Source organism: Drosophila gunungcola (assembly GCF_025200985.1).
Source record: "Drosophila gunungcola strain Sukarami chromosome 3L unlocalized genomic scaffold, Dgunungcola_SK_2 000014F, whole genome shotgun sequence".
Classification (NCBI taxonomy): domain Eukaryota; kingdom Metazoa; phylum Arthropoda; class Insecta; order Diptera; family Drosophilidae; genus Drosophila; species Drosophila gunungcola.
This window is the reverse complement of record NW_026453182.1, coordinates 845123-866254: the sequence shown is the minus strand read 5'-3', so window position 1 is coordinate 866254 and position 21132 is coordinate 845123. Positions and strand designations below refer to the sequence as shown.

At 37.0% G+C, this 21132-nt stretch overlaps 4 protein-coding genes across 12 annotated transcripts; 2 read left to right on the top strand and 2 right to left on the bottom strand.

The window, feature by feature from the left end:
* The first annotated feature begins 62 nt into the window (after positions 1-62).
* On the top strand, positions 63-2308 carry LOC128260067 (uncharacterized). Of its 3 annotated transcripts, none has more exons than XM_052992766.1 (4): positions 63-262; positions 335-920; positions 1200-1824; positions 1887-2308. In XM_052992766.1, exons 1-4 carry the CDS (start codon positions 175-177, stop codon positions 2079-2081), a joined length of 1494 nt encoding a protein of 497 aa, XP_052848726.1. In that variant the 5' UTR covers positions 63-174; the 3' UTR covers positions 2082-2308. The 3 variants fall into 3 exon arrangements, with proteins under 3 accessions (XP_052848726.1, XP_052848725.1, XP_052848727.1); XM_052992765.1 differs by having other exon boundaries at positions 1188-1824; XM_052992767.1 differs by lacking the exon at positions 1887-2308 and having other exon boundaries at positions 1193-1398.
* Positions 2108-3941, bottom strand: LOC128260068 (4-hydroxyphenylpyruvate dioxygenase). The gene is made up of 5 exons (XM_052992768.1): positions 3833-3941; positions 3478-3504; positions 3022-3405; positions 2302-2955; positions 2108-2238 (listed from the first exon to the last, which is right to left on the bottom strand). Exons 1-5 carry the CDS (start codon positions 3833-3835, stop codon positions 2164-2166), a joined length of 1143 nt encoding a protein of 380 aa, XP_052848728.1. The 5' UTR covers positions 3836-3941; the 3' UTR covers positions 2108-2163.
* A 2749-nt stretch (positions 3942-6690) lies between these two features.
* LOC128259977 (uncharacterized) lies at positions 6691-17593 on the top strand. Of its 7 annotated transcripts, none has more exons than XM_052992635.1 (6): positions 6691-6757; positions 11358-11820; positions 12585-12658; positions 12736-12778; positions 16489-16614; positions 17298-17593. In XM_052992635.1, exons 2-6 carry the CDS (start codon positions 11457-11459, stop codon positions 17408-17410), a joined length of 720 nt encoding a protein of 239 aa, XP_052848595.1. In that variant the 5' UTR covers positions 6691-6757; positions 11358-11456; the 3' UTR covers positions 17411-17593. The 7 variants fall into 7 exon arrangements, with proteins under 7 accessions (XP_052848595.1, XP_052848591.1, XP_052848590.1 ...); XM_052992631.1 differs by lacking the exon at positions 6691-6757 and adding an exon at positions 9786-9984; XM_052992630.1 differs by lacking the exon at positions 6691-6757 and adding an exon at positions 10452-10573.
* LOC128259976 (uncharacterized) lies at positions 17524-20643 on the bottom strand. Its single transcript, XM_052992629.1, has 3 exons — positions 20454-20643; positions 19647-20380; positions 17524-18269 (listed from the first exon to the last, which is right to left on the bottom strand). Exons 2-3 carry the CDS (start codon positions 20345-20347, stop codon positions 17822-17824), a joined length of 1149 nt encoding a protein of 382 aa, XP_052848589.1. The 5' UTR covers positions 20348-20380; positions 20454-20643; the 3' UTR covers positions 17524-17821.
* Positions 20644-21132: the final 489 nt, after the last annotated feature.

Here is a 21132-nt window from a genome sequence, read left to right as displayed (position 1 = left end):
TAATACCCTATTTTTAGTTTTATAGACCGGAGGTTTGTTTTATTATTCTGTTTAAGGTCACACTGTGTATCAGAACGCAAAATAAACAAAACATCACAACTTTAAAACAAAAAAAGTAATTAAAAAAACTTTAATCTGTATTAAAAAAACTTAAATTAATTAAATTGTATTAAAATGACGTGTGGAACATGTCGGGGTCACAAGGAGAAGAGTGTAAAGTGCCTTTTTGCCGCTTTAGACGCAATCAAACAGCACGCCTTAAGTAAGCCGAACTTAAAACATAATCTTTGACCTATTAAGCTTATCAATATTTAATATATAAAATAACCCACAGTGATGCAAAGGGATTCGGAGGAGAGTGCCAAGGCCATAGAAAACCTAAGGGCTCACAATGATAAGCTGCACAAGGCTTTGGAGTTGTTGAAAGAACGCCAGGAGTCCATGATTCAGGTGCAGAAGCGCAGGAAACTGTCGCCCAAAAAGATCAAGGACGACATATCCCCTCAGCCGCAGAGCCAAAACTCCCTGAACATGAACATAGCCCTCAACAGTATCGATCTCTCCGACGAGGATCAGGAAATGGAGGAGGACGAGACCATTACGGAGACGGAGACCACTGCACAAAGCCCGCGCAAACTGAGGCTACCGAGCCGGAAACCGGACATCCGGAATCTTGAGAATGTGCAGCCAAACAATATTTCTGCCGCGAGCACCAGTTGGATCCGTAAGACACCCAAGAATGCGGGAATCGTCACCAAGCTTTCACTCACGCACAAAAGTAGCAACTCGCACTTAAAACAAACTCGCCTGAAATTCGAAGCAAATAAGACTAGCACAAGCGAAAACGATGTTATAGAGGAAAGCCCCAATCTTGGCGCAAGCTTGAAGAGATCTCGGCCACATAGATCCCTAATGCAGAGGTAATTAGCAGTACGATAAATTAAGATGTGTCACAGAATTATTTTCAAAAAAAAATAAGTGAATTTTCCCTTTTTAAATAGTCATTAAAGTCTTTATATTGATATAGTGGGAAAATATATTGTTTTCATCAGGAAGATTATATTTAAAACAATAAATTTCATAAATATTTTGTTTACTTTTTCTTGTGAAAACTCCTACTATACCATAAATATCAACTAAGATATTACTGTGACACTTCTAGTTACCAATTTTTCTAATATTAAAAGCCAAGCTTGCAGAACAGACACCGCGACCGTTTTAAGCGCCGACGACTCGCTTACGACCAGCATCAGTAGCCATATTAAGATCAGCAAAGCCAGTTTTGAAATGGATATGGAAGAAGAGTTCAATTTGGAGAGATCGGAGCTTCCGATAATGCCACCACCAGCAACCCCTCCAGGGTTGAAAATCAACTGCACCACGGACAGTGTGGTCATTCTAACGCCTGCCACCCAGGACATAATCTTCGTGAACGATACACCCGAAGAAGTGACCAAAATGGGGACAATGGATGTGCTGGCCGAGATTATGAAGGACGACGATGATGCCTGCTCGAACGCTCTGAGACAGTTCGAGATGAAAATGATTGACCAGCAGAAGAACATTCAATCGATACCAAAAAAAGTGGAAGCTGCAATTTCTATTACCAAAGCAGTGAAAGCTGAACCCGAATCCCAACCAGAGGCAGATGTGGGCAATGAATCAACGAAAATGTCTCAGGATATTGAAAAGTATCTAATGGAAATCAAAGAAGAGGATAGCAAAGATTTAGAAGAGGAGTTTCCGCGACCACTTTTGGTGAAAATTGAACCAGAGTTGACAGTTAAAGAACGTTTCAATATTGAATGCGGGGAATGCGAAAAGGTTGGTGTAACTCAATAGTTTCCATAGCTAATTGTATTAAATTTCTTAATTTTTCAATTAAGTTTATAAATTTCATGGGTTCAAACCTGACCGATGAGAAGATTGAAGACTATTTAGCCAACTGCCGGCACATTGACGCAAGAAGCTCAACGCCACCAGGATTCTGGAACCCCCACATGGTTTCCTTTGCCGAAGACGATCCCCGCAACGAGGTTCTGATAGACACACGTTTCAGAGACCAGCGATTAAACAAATGACATTTTGGAAATATTTCTGCCATAAGTTGTTCTCTTTAAACCATTTCGTTTATTATAATTGTTGAGTTATTACACATTTGTTTCACAAGTTTCCGCGCTTGGCTTGTTCAATTTCGATGGCCGTGAACAAGGACTTGAAGTTTCCAGCGCCAAATCCCTGAAATAGTTAAGATTATCAATGACTGTTTATAGCTATAATAGTTTAAGTAATAAATCTTACATTGTGATTATAGCGTTGAATTACTTCGAGGAAGAGAGTGGGCCTGTCCTGGCAGTTCTTCGTAAATATCTGCAGCAGATATCCGTTCTCATCAAAGTCAATCAAAATGTTCAACTTCTTCAGGACCTCCATGTCCTCCTTGATCTTGGTGCGGCTATGCGAAAGCTGCTCCTGCAGGAGTTCGTAGTACGAGGATGGGATGGTCAGGAACTCGGTGCCCCGAGCCTTCAGGTTGGTCACCGCCTGAATGATGTCATCCGTGTTTAGGGCAATGTGCTGGACACCACCTCCACCGTAGTACTCCACGTACTCCTGGATCTGCGACTTCTTCTTTCCATTGGCCGGCTCATTGATCGGCATCTTCACCGTCTCCTCGTAGTTGGCCATAACGATGGATCGCAAGGCCGAGTACTCGGTGTGGATCTGGGAGTCGTCCACCGACCAGAAGCGATGAAACTGCAAGATCCTCTCGTACCAGGAGACTACACTTTCCATTTGCAGATCCGGCTGGTTGCCCACAACGTGATCAATGAAGTTCAATTTGGTGGAGGGCAAGCCCTTTAGAAGAACATCCTCAGCCGCCCGCTGGAAACCGGGCAGGAAGGCGCCCGTGTAACCAGTGCGCTCCACAAAAGTATGGGTGGTATCACCGTACTACATAAAATATGTTGAAGATTAAGGTCTTAATATTAAGATTTTTCTATTTCCTGTATCAATTACCGTCTTGATGGTGGCGAATCTCACGAATCCCTGGTCATCGCTCTCCTCCCAGATGTCGCGCACCACTTCGGCGCCTCGGGACACCGCCAGGGTAAAGATGGCATTCAGATCCTCCACTTCGAAGGCTACATCCTTGACACCGTCGCCGTGGCGCATCAAGTGGAGTCCATGCTCTTTGTCATCCGGAGTGTAGGCGGAGACGAACACAAAGACGATCTTGTTCTGGCGCACGGCATGCTTGGCGAAGCGTCGTTCTCCGGTCTCTAATCCCTGATAACCAAGAGGTTCGAAGCCCAGTCGAGTGGTATAATAGCTGGCCGCCTGCTTGGCGTTGCCAACGTAGAAGGTCAGGTGATCAAAGCTTAGAAATTTGCCGGCTTCAGGCTGGAATTACAAATAATAATTCGATTATTTATAGTTTTTTTAAGGATTTCGTATGGTTTTTTTTATACTTACTTTGGTTCCTTTGTCAGTATAGCTGGTCTATTGGGCGAAGTAGAAAAAGAAGAAGGGGTAATAGAGCATTAATTAGTTTATATGTATTTATAAAGTTACTTGTTTTACTATCATATTGGGAGAAACATTTTATTATTCTATTCTATTTAGTATTTAAGGTAAGACTACCATTACCCTAAAGACTAGAAAATGGTATATCGAATTTTAAAAGGGTATTAGTTTTTTATAAGACTGTCAAAACTGTAAGTTAAAAAATAGTTTAAAATCGGACTTCAATTTAAATTTCACAATTTTTGAGCACTCTTTTTCACACACGGTTATATAAAACTTTTGGCACGTGTACCAACCCATTTACCATTATCACTCAGACTCAATTTATGCAAATCCTCTCCTCACACGCGATATAGATTTCTACGTTCCGTTGATCTTACACGATCTTCAAGATGATTATGGCCCGAGCTAAGCCAAACGGGCGCTTTATATAGGGCCTCGATCAGGTGAAAATCCTGTACTAATTTAAATAAAAGCCAAACTAGTATTTTGTTTATTTCAACTGCTATATATATCGGAATATCTTAAGTAGCTGGTTGTTGTTCGCATATTTTAACTGAACTTGCAGAAATTTGTTTACTAGAACAGGTGGTTTACTTAATTAATGCAATCGGGTAGAATGAATTGCAATTTTGTAACCTAGGACGGGCCTCTAACATGTTTATTTCTTATCATTGCGGCTTTTTAGAAGTTTTTACAGTCAAAATTTCACTTGCCCAAGACCGTTACACAAAAATATCGCCAGTCATTATGCAAAATGTTTGAGTTCATGCTAGAATTCCACTTAATATTTATGAGGCGGCAGACTAGTTTGCTCGGAGATCGGTTGCCAAGTCGCATTGAACTTGATTCGAGCTGCGAGCCCCCAAAAACGCAACAATAGGCAAACAGAGTGTTAATGTTATCTCGATTGTATTCGCTATTATGCCAGTGCATAATATCTATTGCCATTGAAGTTGTTTTGTTTTGCATTAGAATCGCTTTGATAAGTTCTCAAAACAAAACGGCGAGAACTGGTTAGTAAAGTTGATTGTTGTTATTATTTAATAACCCGGCACACGCTAGACATAAATAACATATTTCGTTGATTGCTTTAAATCGACTATTAATTGCTGGGATAATAACCTTAAGAGGATTGGAAAAGGATCTAAAGACATTAATTTGACTGCTCTTTCTTCATTTTTGGGAACACATAATTTGTTGTATTTGAATAAAGAACGACTGGTTATTTGATTTGAATTATCAAATAGGAATTTCATTAAGCAAGTTTAGCTATTTTTCGTAGATTATTTTTAGATTTGTTTGATCTGCTTAAGTTAGTGAACAATTCTTAGGAATCGTATTGTTCAACAAGTTGCATTTTCTAATACCCAATTTGAGATATGACGTTAATTTAGTTATTGAGTAAAACTGTACATATTTTTGTAACTATTTAAGTTTCTTAATCATAACACTTTCTATCCTATCCTATTATTAAGTTATTAAATTTTATCAATGATATTTTGGGAAAGGGCAGTTCTCTTAATCATTTTGACTGACGATTCGTGTCAGGTGTTTGGCAACATGCGACATGCCCATAAATTAATCGTTTTCATGGGCCTGTGGGCTGCCCTAGAACAGTGAACACATGGCGTATGAGCAATTCAAGCAGCTAAGCATTAATGATTAGCCCTAGACAAAGTCTCCCCAGCTGCGAGTGACCAACTAATGATATACTGACAGTTCCAAAGGGGTGCTGCAGAAAGGGAAAAGAGAATTGAGGGTGGAGGACTGCGATATGGTCGATTGGTCATTGGCAAGAAGCCAAATCGATGCTTGACATTTATTATGATTGGCTTATTAGGGCGCTGCAGAGGCGATAGTCTGACAACAGTGGCGGGAGCTGCAAATAACACTTGTCGCCAAATTGCTCCAGATGTTGTAGTGGCAATTAAGCCTTATGCCTCAAAATGTTCTTACATTACGATTTAATTACCTTTTTAGGTGTACGGAAGTGAATATTTAAGGACACCATCGAAAAAATTGTCTTTATTCTTAGAATATGTGTAATAATAAAATTTCATTTGATAATAACTAATTTAATTTTTTTTTATTTAATAGTTATTTTTTATAGAAAACAAATTTTGACTAGCCGAAATCAATTTTTACCATCGCCTTTTCACATCATTGATGTTATTATCGCCCTCATACATTTTTGGGATTTCTATTTGTTTGTTCTACACCTGGCGCTCCCCGAATTCCATTAGTCAATAAATCTGACGCACCCCATTAGACCTATCCCAATAATATTCGCCATCCCCTCTAACTCCACTGATTTGCCATTAGCTGAGCAAACTTTTCCTCTTGGCGAATAGAACGGTATTTTGCTCAGCTCGGGTTTGTTTTGGGTTTGATGTGGGTAGCCTGTTGCTCTATAGAGAGATTGTATTTCCAGGGTTCTCTAGCGGCCCTTTTCGACTCTCTTTTTTTTAGTCGGGGGCAGTAGCTCTCTCTTTCGGTTAGACAGCATTGCCAGCAGGAAAACTTTCTCGCTTGGGGGTTGCTTTCTAAGAGGACGGCTGCCAGACAGAAGGATGTGAGTCTCTATTGTTGTCGTCAGTAACTTCGACGTTGGTGCACAGAAAACAAAACTAGTAGAAAACTAGTCTAAATATGTAGAGCATTTTTTTTTAATTATTTACAAGATTAATCCTTTATTTATTAGCACATGTTTATTTTCCTTTTCTTAATCATATTAAAATTATTTAAATTGTATTAATATTATTATTGATTTATATATAATAAACTGTTTGATTTTAAAATACTTAATTCTTCTAATAATTTACAACCATTAATGTGAGTATTTAAATGTTCGTAGAAAAATAACAAACATAACTCTAAGTTTCAAAATTTCATACTTATTCTCGTTGCTTAACTAATGGAAATTCGATGGAAAGGAAATTTTGTCTCTCTAAAAACTAAAGATTTTCGTTCGAAAATAGTTATTTTAATAACTAACAGTAATATAATTGGTTGATGTAATGATGTAACCTTTTCAGACATTTCAGTACGCAAAATTTTTCTCAGTGTTGTGTTATTGTCCTTGTTGTCGTGGTTGTTGTTGTTGCCATAGCCGCAAGCTGTCGCCGGTCTACGTCACGCTTTTATCCTTCAGTCGCGTTTACTGCGCTGCCTAAACAACAAGCTCAACAACAAGAGTCGGTTTAAAAAATAACAGAAAAAATCCCAAGTGTGTAACTACTCCAAAATTATCTATCTTAATTGTTATAATAACACAAATAAAAGAATTGCAGCCACAAAAAATTTAAACGTACTTGAACTGTCACTGTGTTTTGTGTACAAACCAAAATCATTTGTCGCCATTCTCTATTTTCCGCCCCAAACTTTATTTTTTGTTGCTGCTGTGAAAATTTATGTTCAACTTTTTTTAAATATTGACAAATTGGTGCGTCTCGTTGAGCGATTAAAATCTTAATGTTTGAAAAAACGCGAAAAAAACAACACCAAATGGTTTTGGCCTCGAAAAAAAACGGACAATTTTCGAGACAAAAAAATCCCCCAAAGCAAGATAAAAAAGTTTTAAATGTTACAACATAAATTATACGCTCTGAAAGCATTCTCTAGTTAGCGGTTTAAAAATAGTGTATATATGTTACTTTTGCGATTTTGTTGATTGATTATTCAGTGGGAAAATGATCATAAATATGGAGGCGCAAAAATCATTGCCTCGTCCAGTGGTGACAAAACTGTATGTTATGGGGGGGAACGGTTTTAGAAGCACTACAGAAACGAGTTTTTGTTTGAAAATGAGAGCATTGTACTTTGGGGACTTACTCTCTGGCAGGATATCTCTCTTTCGCGGGCTTGCTTCTTCCTTGCCTTTTAAGGATTGTTTTCTCGGGGTGTTTCTTCGCTGATAAGGGTTACGAATCCCAATAGACCGCATGCGCAGCCATATCTTAGGGTGGGTGAGATTTTGCATTAGCTAAGTTCAAGGCAGATGTTTTCTGAAGTTTCAAAGGTAGGTCGGGTTTAATGGACATAGAAAATACAATTTAAAATTGATAGACCTAGGTCAACGCGGTTTGTTAGAAATTCTTTAAAATATACGAATATTTGCAAAAAGTACACACGCCTAGAATTTAAAATTTCAAACATAAAACTTAGCTAAAACAAACAAAAATGCAAAGCTAATAAAGATATGATATATTTATGGTTAGGGAGGCGTGAAAATAATATAAGGTTTATAACTTATCTGTGTCATTCGTCTGAGTTATTTAAATACAGTTTCACACTTTTACTTGTAGTAGACTTTAAGCAGTCAATTTGAATACGTTTCAAAACCTTTCTTTAGATTAACATAAGCTCGAAATAACGAGATTTAGGTAAGTTAACTAGATAAAACATTTAAAGTAAAGTACCAACAACAAATATTTTTGTCCTCAATTTTAAGATATTAAACGATACACTAGTTTGCTAGATAATTAGCACATTTATCAAATATAAATACAAATAAAGTATTTTTAGCCCGATTGTCAGCAAAACTGTTTTTATCTTAAATGCTTGAAGCTTTCTGCTGCATCCGGTTAACCAATTATATTTTCGTGAGAGCACAGTTTTAATGATACATTCCTATTGACCTTAAAAGAACTCAAAATACAAGATAAAATTCATTTAGACAGCCGCAAATGTATATTTCAAGATTTAAAAAATCTTTAATAAAAATCGCCTAGATATGGCTGATAAAGATAATGATATAATTTTTCCAGCATTTCCTCCCCCATCCATTAGGCCCACTCAACGCCGATTAAGAGCTTGCGGTAAATCCAAATATTTGCATGCAAATTTGCGAATTTAAATTGGTTCGCGTGCTTAAACTCAATCGAAAAGCTTCGAGAGAGTAATTTTTCCATTACCTGCCAAATAGACGCGCCCTTTTTGTTTGGCCACTTAGAGAGGGGGGAAGTGCCCCATTAAAGCCATAAAATCATAACCAGGGGAGGTATTCTCGGCATGATTCACTTTCACCTTGACACGCTTTCCCCGGCGCCCTTCGCTTGCCACAATATCCTTTGCAGGGCGGTGGATGGTATTAAGTTCTTTAAGCCATATGCCGTCATATAAATGATATTTTTATACAGTCGAGATATTTACACGCGGACTTATGCCTTTAAGTGCTGTGGTAGCTGAAACCACATCAAGCGAAAAGCATTGGGAAAACACAATAACCGCCCACAAATCATGAGCCCAGCAGAATTAAATAGTCTTGGGAAATTCTAGAAAGTAAGGTCCATAAAATGATGCTTTTCCAAACAGAAAATCGGACGGGTTGGCCTGTCAAGATTTACGATTTTGGACATAGGAGCAGTGGTGCATAGCAGGTTGCAGTTATACAAATAAACAAAAGATTCGAGTAGGAACCAAATGAAAACTTCCTAGCCACCTCGTTTATGTGATTTTCCATTTTATTTTTAAAACACAAAATTATGAAGCCCAGGGAACATTACACATGCATATATTTTGGGCTAGGTATAGAGATGCAGATATATATATATATATATTTTAAAGGGATCGTTCCGGGGCATTTAGGTGGGCATAAATTATAAAAATATTTCAATGTGTGTCAGATATTGTTTGTTCGGTATGCCAAGGTATGAATGTTTTTTATTTATTTTTTTTTTCGGGAAAGGGAAATGGTTCTGCTTCATTTTGAACAAATTACTGGGGCTTATTAAGAGCCATATTATTAATGGAGCATTATTTTTGAGGGTATTTGATTAAATGCCTGTTGATAGGCGGCGCTAATCATCGGAAAGTGTGAATTGAGCAGAGTTTTTATTTACCAGGTGGAAAAAGTGGTCTAATAGAAAAAGCTTGATGATCTCATTTGATGTTAAGATAATAAGATCGGTTACGTTATTGGTTGCATTTTAGAGTTTGTATACAAAACTATAGTTTTTTTTTTATCTTGTTTACCATTTTGTGAAACACTATAGATTTTTAAGAAATAACATTTTATATTTTTGTTTTTATTTACAACTTTTTGATCCTTTTCATCATACTCTGAATCACTATCCTTTTGTAATTATTTAACTTTATTCTGACTCTTAATTCCACTTAAAAGCAAACAATTTTTTTTTATATGTAGTCTTTACTTATGTTTGTATATGTTTGTATATATTATTTATATATATTTGTCCGTGCAGTTTTCATACCTTAGCCGATTCTCCCTTTAAATGCAACCGCTCGGCGGCATTGGCTTTTATTCAAGTCGACGGGCTTCCAACTGGTGATCGGGCATTAAGAGCTCCACGAAGCGAATGCTCGTGCTGCCCATCGTTTACTACGCCAACCCACAGTGCAAAGAACAATATTTATTTTGGTACAAAAATGTGAATGCGAATGTGTTTAAGTTGCTTTTTGGGTAACAACAAAATAATAGCCCTATTTTAAAAGGTAATGAACGAATTATCCGCAGTAGCAAGTAGTTATTTTAATTTGCAGTTTCTGTTTTATAATAAATTTGTAACATTTTTGTGAAATATTATTTTATTTTAACATCAACGACCAACAACTTTTTAATAAATATGAAGGAAAAATTATTTATTTATTATTATGCACACATTTATAATGAATGTTTTTAATGACAGATATTTTGTGACTTTTATTTTATTTACCAAAAAGTACCCGTTATCGGAGAAATATATATTTTGTTTTTCAAAGAATAAGTGCTTTTAATGATTTTTAAAATAAAAATATTAAATTTGGTATATAAAAATCGAACGCTTGATATTTTTATCACTTTTAGGCAGCATCTATGCTTGGGTTCCATTAATTCTGGCGTTTAGTTTTAACATTTAGTTTAACGTTTAGATATTTGCAATGTAATAAAAGTAGTTGAAATTCAATTGAAATACGGCCAGATTGGCCCACTGTGTGCCGCGCTGCCGCAGTGTAAAAGTCGGTGCGAGTTGCTCAGAACGAATTTGCATAGGCTGGGAATCGGACGTGTGGCCGTCGATCTTGATGCGAAACCATCGCAGCGGTACGACAAATATTGTTTCCTTCATTCCGCCTCCTCACGTGCGTGTGTGATATTTGTAACTTTAATTTATGAGAGGCGTTGAGTGAGTTGCTGGTCAGCTTCTTAATAAATTATTCTCAAGAATACCAGGCATTTTTTTTGTCGAAAAAAAAATATCTACCAAATTCTAAAGTCATTTATCAGCAACAAATGAGATGAAAGGAGGCGATTTTGTGCAACAATTTGTGGATATGTGGAATTGGTATATTTCGAGTTTTAATTTGAACGAAGTTTATTTTGGATATGGTCGCCAAAGAAATAATTAGAAAAAGAAGTGAAAAAGTGTTTTTCTGTCAAAAAGGATTGCTATTGGAATGTGGAATCAATTGGGAACTAATTCAGAAAATGTTTAAAAAAAACTAAATTATCCCCTATATATATAATTTTAAAAATAAACTAATTAAAAATCGACGAGTGATAGAATATTAAATGTGAAAAGTTATAGACTTATTGCAATTTCTTGCAACTGTCTAAAAATTGGCCTATTTAACCAACTCAAGTTTCCTGCCACATCAAGTTACTGCAGTTCAAAGAAAAACGTTAAAAATTGTTAAACAATACAGAAATGCCATTAAACCAATCAGCTGTAAAGTGAATTAGACAAAAGTTGTTCGTGTGGAAAGCGCATAGAATCCGAGCCATATATGCGATTGGAATCTATATTCAGATCACGACCGCATTTTTAGCTTACTATAGTCAGTCCGATCTCTAAAAATCTCAATCTCCGCATCCGTGCGACTTACAGATCGTATTCGATTGCTGCGACCGCAACGACGCACAAACTAAGCCGAAATAAAACGCCAATAAAGCCCAGCTAATTAATGTGATAATTGTGCACAATAAAATGATCGAAATCGGACGACCAGGCACGATGTGGAGCGAATTGGAATGCGTCGGACTTGCCATAGAGAGTTGCCAGTGCCGGAGATTGCAGAAATCGCCGCCCAGATCCACCGATAAGCCCTTAGACCCAAAGGTCAGCCTGCGTTATCAGCCCGCGGTCATCCCATCATTCCTGGCAGTGGCGCTTGTGCTGGCGATCTGCCTCGGATCTGTCCTCGGTGCTCCACAATCCTCCTGCATCATGTGCGACAAGGAGGACCTGCGTCCTCGGGTCCCACCATATAGCGACAGTTACGAGGAGTACACCTTCGACCACCAGGTGACCCAGCTGTCGGCCATGGAGTCCCTGCAGAAAATAAATGGCAGTAAGTAACCCGAAATGGGACTCAATACTAACATTTTAGAAATATAAGATATTCAAAATGAACAATTTAAAACTTTGGCAACAATTTATTGCTTACACCCAAGAAAAAAACTGAAAATTTAGTTATAATGAGAGTGTTTTGAAAACAAACTAGAGCCAGTATTAAATTATTGATTCAATACTACTTTTAGTTTTCTATACAGAAGAGTCTAAAACTGTAGACTAAGGCCTTTTTTTTTGAACCACATACGTTTCATTTTGATACTTTCTGGGCATTAATTTAATTATCATCTTGTTATACAATAGTATAGTTTTAACGACAGTTTTTTTTTGGGAATATTCTGGTAACTATTTTTTTTGGACTCACCCTATCAATTGCTTCATAGAAGTTATAAATAAGCAACATATAATACAAACATATATATATAAATATATTTATAATAATTTACTTGATGGAGTGATTACAAAGGACTTTATACAAAGTCTTCATACAATATAAAACGTAAAACACTCATTTTAAGCAAATATGATTAATGATTTAAAATTTTAAACAAAAATCTTCCTTGCTTTAAAAATATAAAACCAAAAATTTTATAAAAGGCGACTGATTACGCTTCCCCTGAGAAAAAGTAAAATCTTATTTACAACAAAAATATAAATATTTTAACTACAGTAAATGGCCATTGTTTGAACAACTCCGTCAGCGCTATTTTTTTAAACAAAAATTCTTGTTTTATACAACGTTTAAATCTTCTGTCTTTATAGCAAGGGGCCAGAAATATGCCTGCAGTTCAATTGAGTGCCCACCGAATACACCGAAATATTGTCTGGGAACTAAGGTAATAAATAAAGCCCGCATTTAAAATAATTAAGATCAAATGGCAATAAATTTAATTATAAAATATTCTATTTGCAGTTTATCAACGATCATTGCTGGTGCGAGCTCCAACACCGAGAAGGTAAGTAAGCCAATAAAAATAAGAAATTATTTATTGCCTTTATTTTAAATGTGCCAAAGGAAATAGAAATCTTAGAATTGTAATTGGTTTTTGAAGCTTCAGAAAATTGAAAAAGGTTAAGTCAAATTTAATGGGTTAAACTAAAGTAAAAAAAAAAGTTTTGGTAGTGTACTTGTTCACCTGGGTTGATATTTATGACTTGCCGCATGAGTCTCAGCAGATGGCGCCATACAACAATAAACAAAACTCTGCAACCCAGCCGCAGTAGCAGACTCCCACAGTAAACACACAAAATAAAGACGTGCCACTAACCCACTTGCAACGCAGTGGCAAAGTCAACTCTCTAAAGAGCCTCATTAGCTCATTTTGTCCGATTCAGAGGCCCTTAACAAACCGCACTCACGCAAATTACTGTCTAAGGCGCTGCCGTCGATGACGCAACAGTTGGCCCAAGTATCCAAGCCTCAGAACTATCCCATGGTCGTAAAGGTGGCAGATACTTATTCCACGGGCTGTGCTCTTCCACTTGGCACGTGATGCGGCGCGGAAGTTGTTAAGTCTGGTCCACTGATTGAACCGCACTCTAATGCTGCGACACGCTTCATTGCCTCGACTTGCAACCACTACAGTGGAGACTGCCTAGGGAAAATAATTCAATACTTAAAATATTTAAATAACGTTAAAACTTTATTCAACCATTGTTTTTATTGTCAATCAATTAGAAAAACTAATCGTGTTTTATACTGACACAGTAGAAACTTATTTGAAGGCGGGGGGTTTTTGTAAAAATTAAATGTTTGAATTATCACACTTATCATGTTTCAACTAAGTTCAAAAACTTGTAATTTTTAAATTAAGTTATAAGTGGCCCAAAGTCAAATTTGTATTATATATAATATTTATATTGCCTATAATGAAAGCTAGACTTTGGTCAAACCTATCGTTTTAAAGCATTTGAACTAAGAGTTACTAACTATTTACCATTTAAATATATTGTAGTGTTCTTTTTATTTTTTCAATTTGTGGATTCGAAAGAACAACAAAAATCTAAATGTAAATTAATAGTAAATTTAATTAAATATTAAAATATTGACCTATAAGAAGCTGACAACAAACGTAAAGTCTATTTCGCTTGATTGACATTCACTGTAGTTAAATTACATTGGCATTCCAAATGTCCAAGCGTCAGTTTATAATTCTTCCAGTTGTTTTTACTTTTTGTTGAACATTTTCTACTTGTTGATGTGCATTCTGCCTTGTTGGGGGAATTTTAGTGGGTTCGGCGCTTGGATTGTCTACAGTTGAATGATTTTCTTCAAGGCGCGCAGTTTTCCATGCCCCTGTAGTTTTCCTTTTCGAATACTCCCGCCTTTGAATTGTTTTGTGTTGGTCACTCATTAAATACAATTTTGTTAATTTCACTTTGGTATTGGATTTTTATGCATTTAAGTAGGTTGTTAGCCCATTAAGGTCTTCTGGGAAAATATTGTTATCAAATATCAATATTAAAAACAAATTCTTGAGTTCTTGAAATCGCTATCTCGAAGGGTTAAAAAGTGTCATTGGGGTTGTTAGGCGTATATTGACTTAAGATAGGGAATATCTCAAATATTGAGCTCTCTTTTCCTGTTTACTTTACGTTTAACTTGGTCATCAGAGTATTTTTTTATTACATATTTGCACCTCTTAAAACTTCTTATCAGTTGAATCCCTTTAACTGCTTCTAAAATAGAGCAAAATCTCAACCATTGTAAAAAACAAATGATCTGACTGTTCCCAACGCAAGTATCTGATAACTGGGTAAATATTATATTACTATTGACTCAACATTTCTTGCGACTGACGAGTTTCCTTTAGTATGCTGTTGGCGATTCCTACTACCGGCAACAAATCCAATCAATAAGGAACGTGCCTGAAATAACAATCGAAAAACACCTGTCCAGGCAACTGGGTGGGTGGCTATACCTTTACTTCTTGATCACCATTTTTAGGTGCCGCTTATAGCGCCCATTTCAAATATTTCCATAATTGTGTACCATTAAATTTGACAGCTATTTCAATGTTCTTTTATATATTTCCACCTCCCCGAAACATCCCAATTAAATCCATTAATAATTTTATTAATTATTCATATGTTGACAGGGTAAATGTGAATCATAACAGCTTTGAAAATAATCACTATAAAGATCGTTTCAGTGATAACCACATATTTGTTGCCTCGTGTAATCAATCACACTCAATATGCATTTTCTTTTTCAACAATCTGTCGATTTGTGTTTTTACCCGATTGTCCTCGGGTTGTCAAACGTCTCTAAAGATTATTAACAATTGCGAGAGCAGACACTGATTTGACCTAACATATTACACTCCGAGCGCCGTGTCTGTTTTCATTAACTAATAATTATTTAATTGCATAAATATCGGCGACACGCACCATCAAAAACTATTCTGTGTGGGCCTTCTATGTACCTAAAACTGTAGACATGGAACTTCATAAAATTCAAAGCGTTGAGCATTTGTAAACAAATGGGCGTCTAAAAACAGGCCAAACGAAAAATAATACAGGCATATGTTATGATCCGATCGAGAAACAATGCCGTTCAAATTTAGTCACTCGCAACAGTTTATATTTTCTTCAGAATTATTGTAGGTTTTTCGTGGCAGCTCCTAATAAACATATTCTATTTTATCGATTTCCGTTTCTGCTCAAAGCGAAAAAGTTTCATAAATTGTGTATTTAAATTAAGTGGTTTCTATTATAAAAGTTAGGCACTTGATTTCAAAATGGGGGCAACATATTGAAATCGTTGAAAATTGTTTATTTTTCCAGCGAAACCCGCCACACAAGTTCTCAATCGTATTGAACAGAATATAATGAATGGGTTACTTAAATAATATAATTAAATTTGAGGATATTAAAACATCAACTTATGACATTTACAATCACTGCGATGCCAATATGCCAACCTTGTTTATTGTTCTACCGGTTTTAGTATGATTGTTTAAAAAATGTCATTATTATTAAACAAAAAAAAAAATTATGCTCAAAATTTTAAATTAACTTCCACTTCTTATCTTCTTTAAAAAATTCGTTTCCGTCCGGAAACGAGAATGAATGTAGCGTTCGTCACGCTGGATTTGCCCACATACTGGTACACTAAGAAATACGATTTTATGACTCAGGATCTTTTTTAAAAACCTTGCGTAATTTATTTAAAAAACTATGAATCCAAAATGACCTAAGTCATCTTATGAAGAAACTTAATATATTTGCGTTTCACATAAAAAGTAGGATGTTAAAAATATGTGGAAAATATTAGAGATTATAAGATATTTAGGTGAAATGTGATTTGAATTAAATTTTCAGATATTCAAAAAAAATCGGAAAATAGTCTAACAGCCAAAACTAAAAGCCGCAATAAATGAAATCAAAGAGAAAAAAATTTAAATGTATATGCATTTAATTTAATTTTAAATGTTATTTAAATTAAATGAAAACAAATTCCGAAATTAGTCAAATTTAAAAAAAAATTAAAACCATGGATTGATTATTTGGATTTACGTTTTTAACCAGTATCTAAATGGTTTTCAAGTAAATATTTTGAACACCTTCAACAAGTTAAGTTTGGGGTTTGGAAAATAGTAAATAATTGGTTTTATATTTAATCAACATCAAAATTGAGCTTAATCCTGTATTCTATTTTTTTCAGAGGGCTTGCCTTATGTACCACATGTGTGCTTTGCGGATCAGAAAGTGCACACACCCTTCGTGGAGTCCTGTTTTGCATTTGCGGCGGTCAAGGAGTGCTGCTGCGCTGAGATCTGGATCAAGAAGTGTAAGTATTATATATATTAGGAAACTACCATGCCTCAATCCCAATGAGTTATTCACGGGGCTCTGCTCAAACTCATTGCATCTGGAAACACAATATCCATGCTAAAAGCCCACGCCACTCACACATGAGAAGGGATTAACAAAGCACTGCTAATTTAATAATGTAAATACACTGATTCTGTTTCCACACGGCGCCTTCGATAAACATACACATACCAGAAATAACAGCAACAATGCCCAAGAGATCATGTCAATATTATCCGCTGGTAGAAAATCGAACCATGCTAATTATATTTAGTTTATAATGCTAATTGAAAGCGCTCACAGCACATTTGCTACTGGGCGTCATGAGAGAGTTCTTAATCATAAAGTATAACAACAAACTTTAAAAGCCTTAAAATATGGCCCAATATAAATTTTGAAAAGGTAATTAGCCTTGGTTGTATATTATCGTTGTGAGTAGTTTATACCAAGAAATTTTCGAGCAGATTACCATAATAAACATAACACTTTTGCTAAATTGGGAGCCAGCTCATAAATAAATATGAGAACAGCTGGAATAACAGATTGCGCAATTGTGCTCGTGAATATTTTGCAGCATCCTATTATTATTGAGTTTCTTAAGGATTTCTCAGCGAAAATAAAGTAATAATTTATCCTGTGTTCCCCTTTCCCTATTTTCAGGGCGGCACATTTCCGGCAGTTCTCGGAGCCAGCACATACCAAAAATATTAATACTCCTGCTTTCTGCATTCAGTGTACTGCACTGGATAAGTAGAAGACGGATATTTTGTTAAAGTTGGAGCGTAGTCATGAACGGTGTCATCGTGCGGAAGTTGTACAACATAGTCATAGCGCTGTAGGATCTAGCCGTAAAACATTCGAATAAGTGTACTTAGTTCAAACAATGTCCAATGGTAATCAAACCTACTTGCTAAGCATATATTTAAGCGTTAATAAATACAAGTTTATAAAGCTAACCGACTTTAGTTAGCGTGTGGCTTAGATCACTAAATAAAGAAGCTGTAACTGCTTGCGTGCATTTTAAATAGGACAACATATTGAGGAACAAAATTAAAAATAGTGTATAACACGTGCCGCGCCAAATATCGTTCGCTTACATGCTAAATTTCGCCTTATTTCCTAGATTCGGTCCACTAAACCTCGAGTTCAGCAAGTCTCCCTTGAGTCTATAGTCTCCATTGTGTTTATAAGCTGGTACGGTTGTTCAGCGTACGCTGCAAGGCATTAACACAGGACAACACGTCCTCGTAGTCCTTGGACCACTCGCGCAAATTGCGTTCCAGAGTCTCCAGTCGCGTCTGTCCCAATCGCATTCCGCCGTGTTTAATGGCCGCGTAGCAGGAGCAGGCCAGGAGTTTAAAGCACTGCCTCCGCACAGCATTGTGGGCGTGGCTCTCCCAGTTGGGGGTGCTGGCCACACACTGCCAGGCCATGGTCACATAGTCCACCAGGGCGTCCCAGTGAGTGGAATCGTGCAGGCGCTTGGCCTGTGCTTGCAGAACGCGCTTAAATTCGTTGAGATGCATTGACGCCTTGGAGTAGGCCGCCGCATCGGTCTTCTTACACAGGCGAGAGGTGGGCAGGGACTTGAAGATGAGCCGCTTGGCGTGGTGCAGCTCCTGCTCCAGCGAACTGCAAGTCAGGCACGAAAGTTGTCGTTAAAAAATATATTTTAAGGTGGTTTTCCTGGGTCTGTCCTTGAAAACATTAATTTATTTACTGTCGAATTGCCAGTAGTCATATGTATGTTTAGCTTTCTATAATCATTGGCAGTGCTTAAAATCAAATTGTTCTATTGAAAACTTTTTCCTGCGTCTATATCGACAATCTAGACGAAAATATCAAGCATTATGTGTACTATCAAAAAGGTCATTTATACAAATAATAAATCTAAGACCCTTTGATATGTTATGTTTATTATTTTTATAGAGCAAAATCTAGTCTCTACCCTTGGCGCCTAAAAAAAATGTTTTATCCCATAATACATTTTTAATACATCCGGTTTATGATAAAGTAGAATGATTTTTAAAAAATTAAGTCTTTCTATTGCAGGTAGTATGTAAGTCGGAACGAGCCGGATCGGACGACTATAGCATATAGCTCCCATAGGAACAATCGGAAAAATAAATGAAAAAAAATTATAACTTTGCTGTTTTTTAATTTTTTGTTTAGTTCTTCGACATATAGTAATGGTAAAATATTTCCGATTTACGGTTTAAATTTCATCAAAATCGGACGACTATAGCATATAGCTCCCATAGGAACAATCGGAAAAATAAATGAAAAAAATTATAACTTTGCTGTTTTTTAATTTTTGTTTAGCTCTTCGAGATATAGTAATGGTTTAATATTTCAGAATTACGGTTTTAATTTCATCAAAGTCGGACGACTATAGCATATAGCTCCCATAGGAACAATCGGAAAAATAAATGAAAAAAAATTATAACTTTGCTGTTTTTTAATTTTTGTTTAGTTCTTCGACATATAGCGATGTTTAATTATTTCAGAATTATGGTATAAATTTTATCAAATTCGGACGTCTATAGCACATAGCTCCCATAGAAATAATAAAAATATATAAAATAACTATCTAATAAATGAGCTGCAAATCATCATAGTTTCAATGTTTTTTTTAGCACATACTCAAGTAAATCATAATTTAAATGTTTTCAAAAGTTTTTAATTAATGCAATAGCTGCAAGGGTATATGAACTTCGGCTTGCCGAAGTTTGCTTTCCTTCTTGTTTTTAATTTTTTTCCTATGACAGCTATGCGAATATAGTTGTTGACTCTTCCTCTTAGCAGCTTTGCGAAAAAGTTTTCAAATTTGTACATTTTAATTTTTTTCTTCGTTATCTTTATGGTAGAGGAGAAAATAATTTTTAAATATTTTTAAGGCAGTTAAATGAATAACTCGTCAGATATGTTATATGGGCCGAGTATGTCTGCTTCGCATGATTCGAATCAGAAGTTGAACAAAATCCACCAAATTTGCTTGAGTAAACTTACCTAGTATCTGGCGTGGGCAGCTGCCTCCTGATCTCCTCCTCATCGCTGGCAGTCTTCAGGTTGTTCATGATCAATTCGATTAACTGATCCTGGGACAGACCCTGCAACAGGGAAGGTAGCGTCGCATCGGTGTTCGTCTGACCCACAGGTCGGTCGTCCATCTTCAGCTTCTTTACTATAGGCGTTCCTGGCCAGAGTTGCTTGGTGGTGGCCATCTTGATGGGCGAATAGGTCTCCATGGGCGTGGGATCCGGCGGGGTGCTGCCCATAGTCAGTCGCTTGCGAGGGGAACTGCGCAGGATCATGCCGCTGGTCAGTTGCAGGTTCTTGGTGGGCGTGCGTTGGAAGGGACTCCGCATGGAGGGGCCACCGGAAGCACCAATTCCTGCGCCCCCGCCTCCATTGACTTTATCCGGCGAAAAGGTGGTGGTGAAGCGCCGGCGACCGCGTTGCCGGATGACCAGCTCATCCGGCGAAGGCAGCGGCGAGAAGACAAAGTCCTGGGCCTGCACCACATTCACGTCGTTGTCCAACCGCAGGCCCAATCCTCCATTGGCGTTCGGAGTATTAATTATGGTCGCCGGAGTCGGCTCATCCGGAGTCCGGCGATTGGCGTTCGTCGGGGTGTTGGCCATGCGCAGCGCCTCCAGGCGATCCGGAATCTCGGCCAGCGCCATTCGTGTCTGCAGCGGGGTCGTCATTGCAAATAGCAATTCAAAATTGCGATGCGGATGCTGCAATAACAAAGCGCATACGCATTAGGATTGTATAAACATTTTCACGCCGCTTTGCACCTGACGTTCTTACCACTGGGATGCTTCGCTATATCTTTGCTGCAGAGTCACCGAATTGTGCGTGGGCGGTAGCTATATCTAACTGGCCACTCGGGTTTCTTCTGACTTGTCTTTTGGCGTCCCTCCCGCGATTGTAACTGTGATTTTTTCCTTATTTTTGTTTAAATTGCGCCAATTTGCACAAGGTGGCAGCGCGGTCTGGAGATGTGCGTTATGCAGCAAAACTATCGCAGTCGAATCGATATTGTACCCACTCTTCAATACCCTTTTAGCGAGTATATGAGACCGATGTCCCAATAAGTTGATGAGATTTTTATTTTTAAAATAATTAAACTTAAAAATTTGAAAACTATTCTGCTACACCGTTTATCAGTGTAATCACTTCACATCTTAATGGATGCATGACTATCACCATAAAAATCGCTTCCGAAATGTTTAAATTTCTTATTAAATTCCCTTTTAAGATCAGTCTTCATCATTCTGATTTTTGGGATTGTTTGGAAGTGGAGATGCATTTTCGCCAAGTCAGTGTGAATGGACCGCTTCAACTTTTTTCCTACAACTCTTTTAAGCGGCTCTGTGTGCATACGCTATTACGCATTTAAAAAAATTAAAATTTCAGCTTGGATCCTAACGTTATCAAGGTCTTTCGGGCTATAAAAAGCTGACTGTGCGTATTAAAAAAATTAAAT

What these genes read in the sequence shown, in the direction of transcription:
- LOC128260067 (XM_052992765.1), top strand. Translation starts at nt 175, where the DNA reads ATGACGTGTGGAACATGTCGGGGTCACAAGGAGAAGAGTGTAAAGTGC. An exon ending in CATAGATCCCTAATGCAGAG is followed by an intron (nt 921 to 1,187) that starts GTAATTAGCAGT and finishes TAATATTAAAAG; the next exon opens with CCAAGCTTGCAGAACAGACA. An exon ending in AATGCGGGGAATGCGAAAAG is followed by an intron (nt 1,825 to 1,886) that starts GTTGGTGTAACT and finishes TTTTCAATTAAG; the next exon opens with TTTATAAATTTCATGGGTTC.
- LOC128260068 (XM_052992768.1), bottom strand. An exon ending in GATTCGCCACCATCAAGACG is followed by an intron (nt 2,956 to 3,021) that starts GTAATTGATACA and finishes TATTTTATGTAG; the next exon opens with TACGGTGATACCACCCATAC. An exon ending in TTCAACGCTATAATCACAAT is followed by an intron (nt 2,239 to 2,301) that starts GTAAGATTTATT and finishes TAACTATTTCAG; the next exon opens with GGATTTGGCGCTGGAAACTT.
- LOC128259977 (XM_052992635.1), top strand. Translation starts at nt 11,457, where the DNA reads ATGATCGAAATCGGACGACCAGGCACGATGTGGAGCGAATTGGAATGC. An exon ending in CCTGCAGAAAATAAATGGCA is followed by an intron (nt 11,821 to 12,584) that starts GTAAGTAACCCG and finishes CTGTCTTTATAG; the next exon opens with CAAGGGGCCAGAAATATGCC. An exon ending in CGAGCTCCAACACCGAGAAG is followed by an intron (nt 12,779 to 16,488) that starts GTAAGTAAGCCA and finishes TATTTTTTTCAG; the next exon opens with AGGGCTTGCCTTATGTACCA.
- LOC128259976 (XM_052992629.1), bottom strand. Translation starts at nt 20,347, where the DNA reads ATGACGACCCCGCTGCAGACACGAATGGCGCTGGCCGAGATTCCGGAT. An exon ending in CTGCCCACGCCAGATACTAG is followed by an intron (nt 18,270 to 19,646) that starts GTAAGTTTACTC and finishes CCTGACTTGCAG; the next exon opens with TTCGCTGGAGCAGGAGCTGC.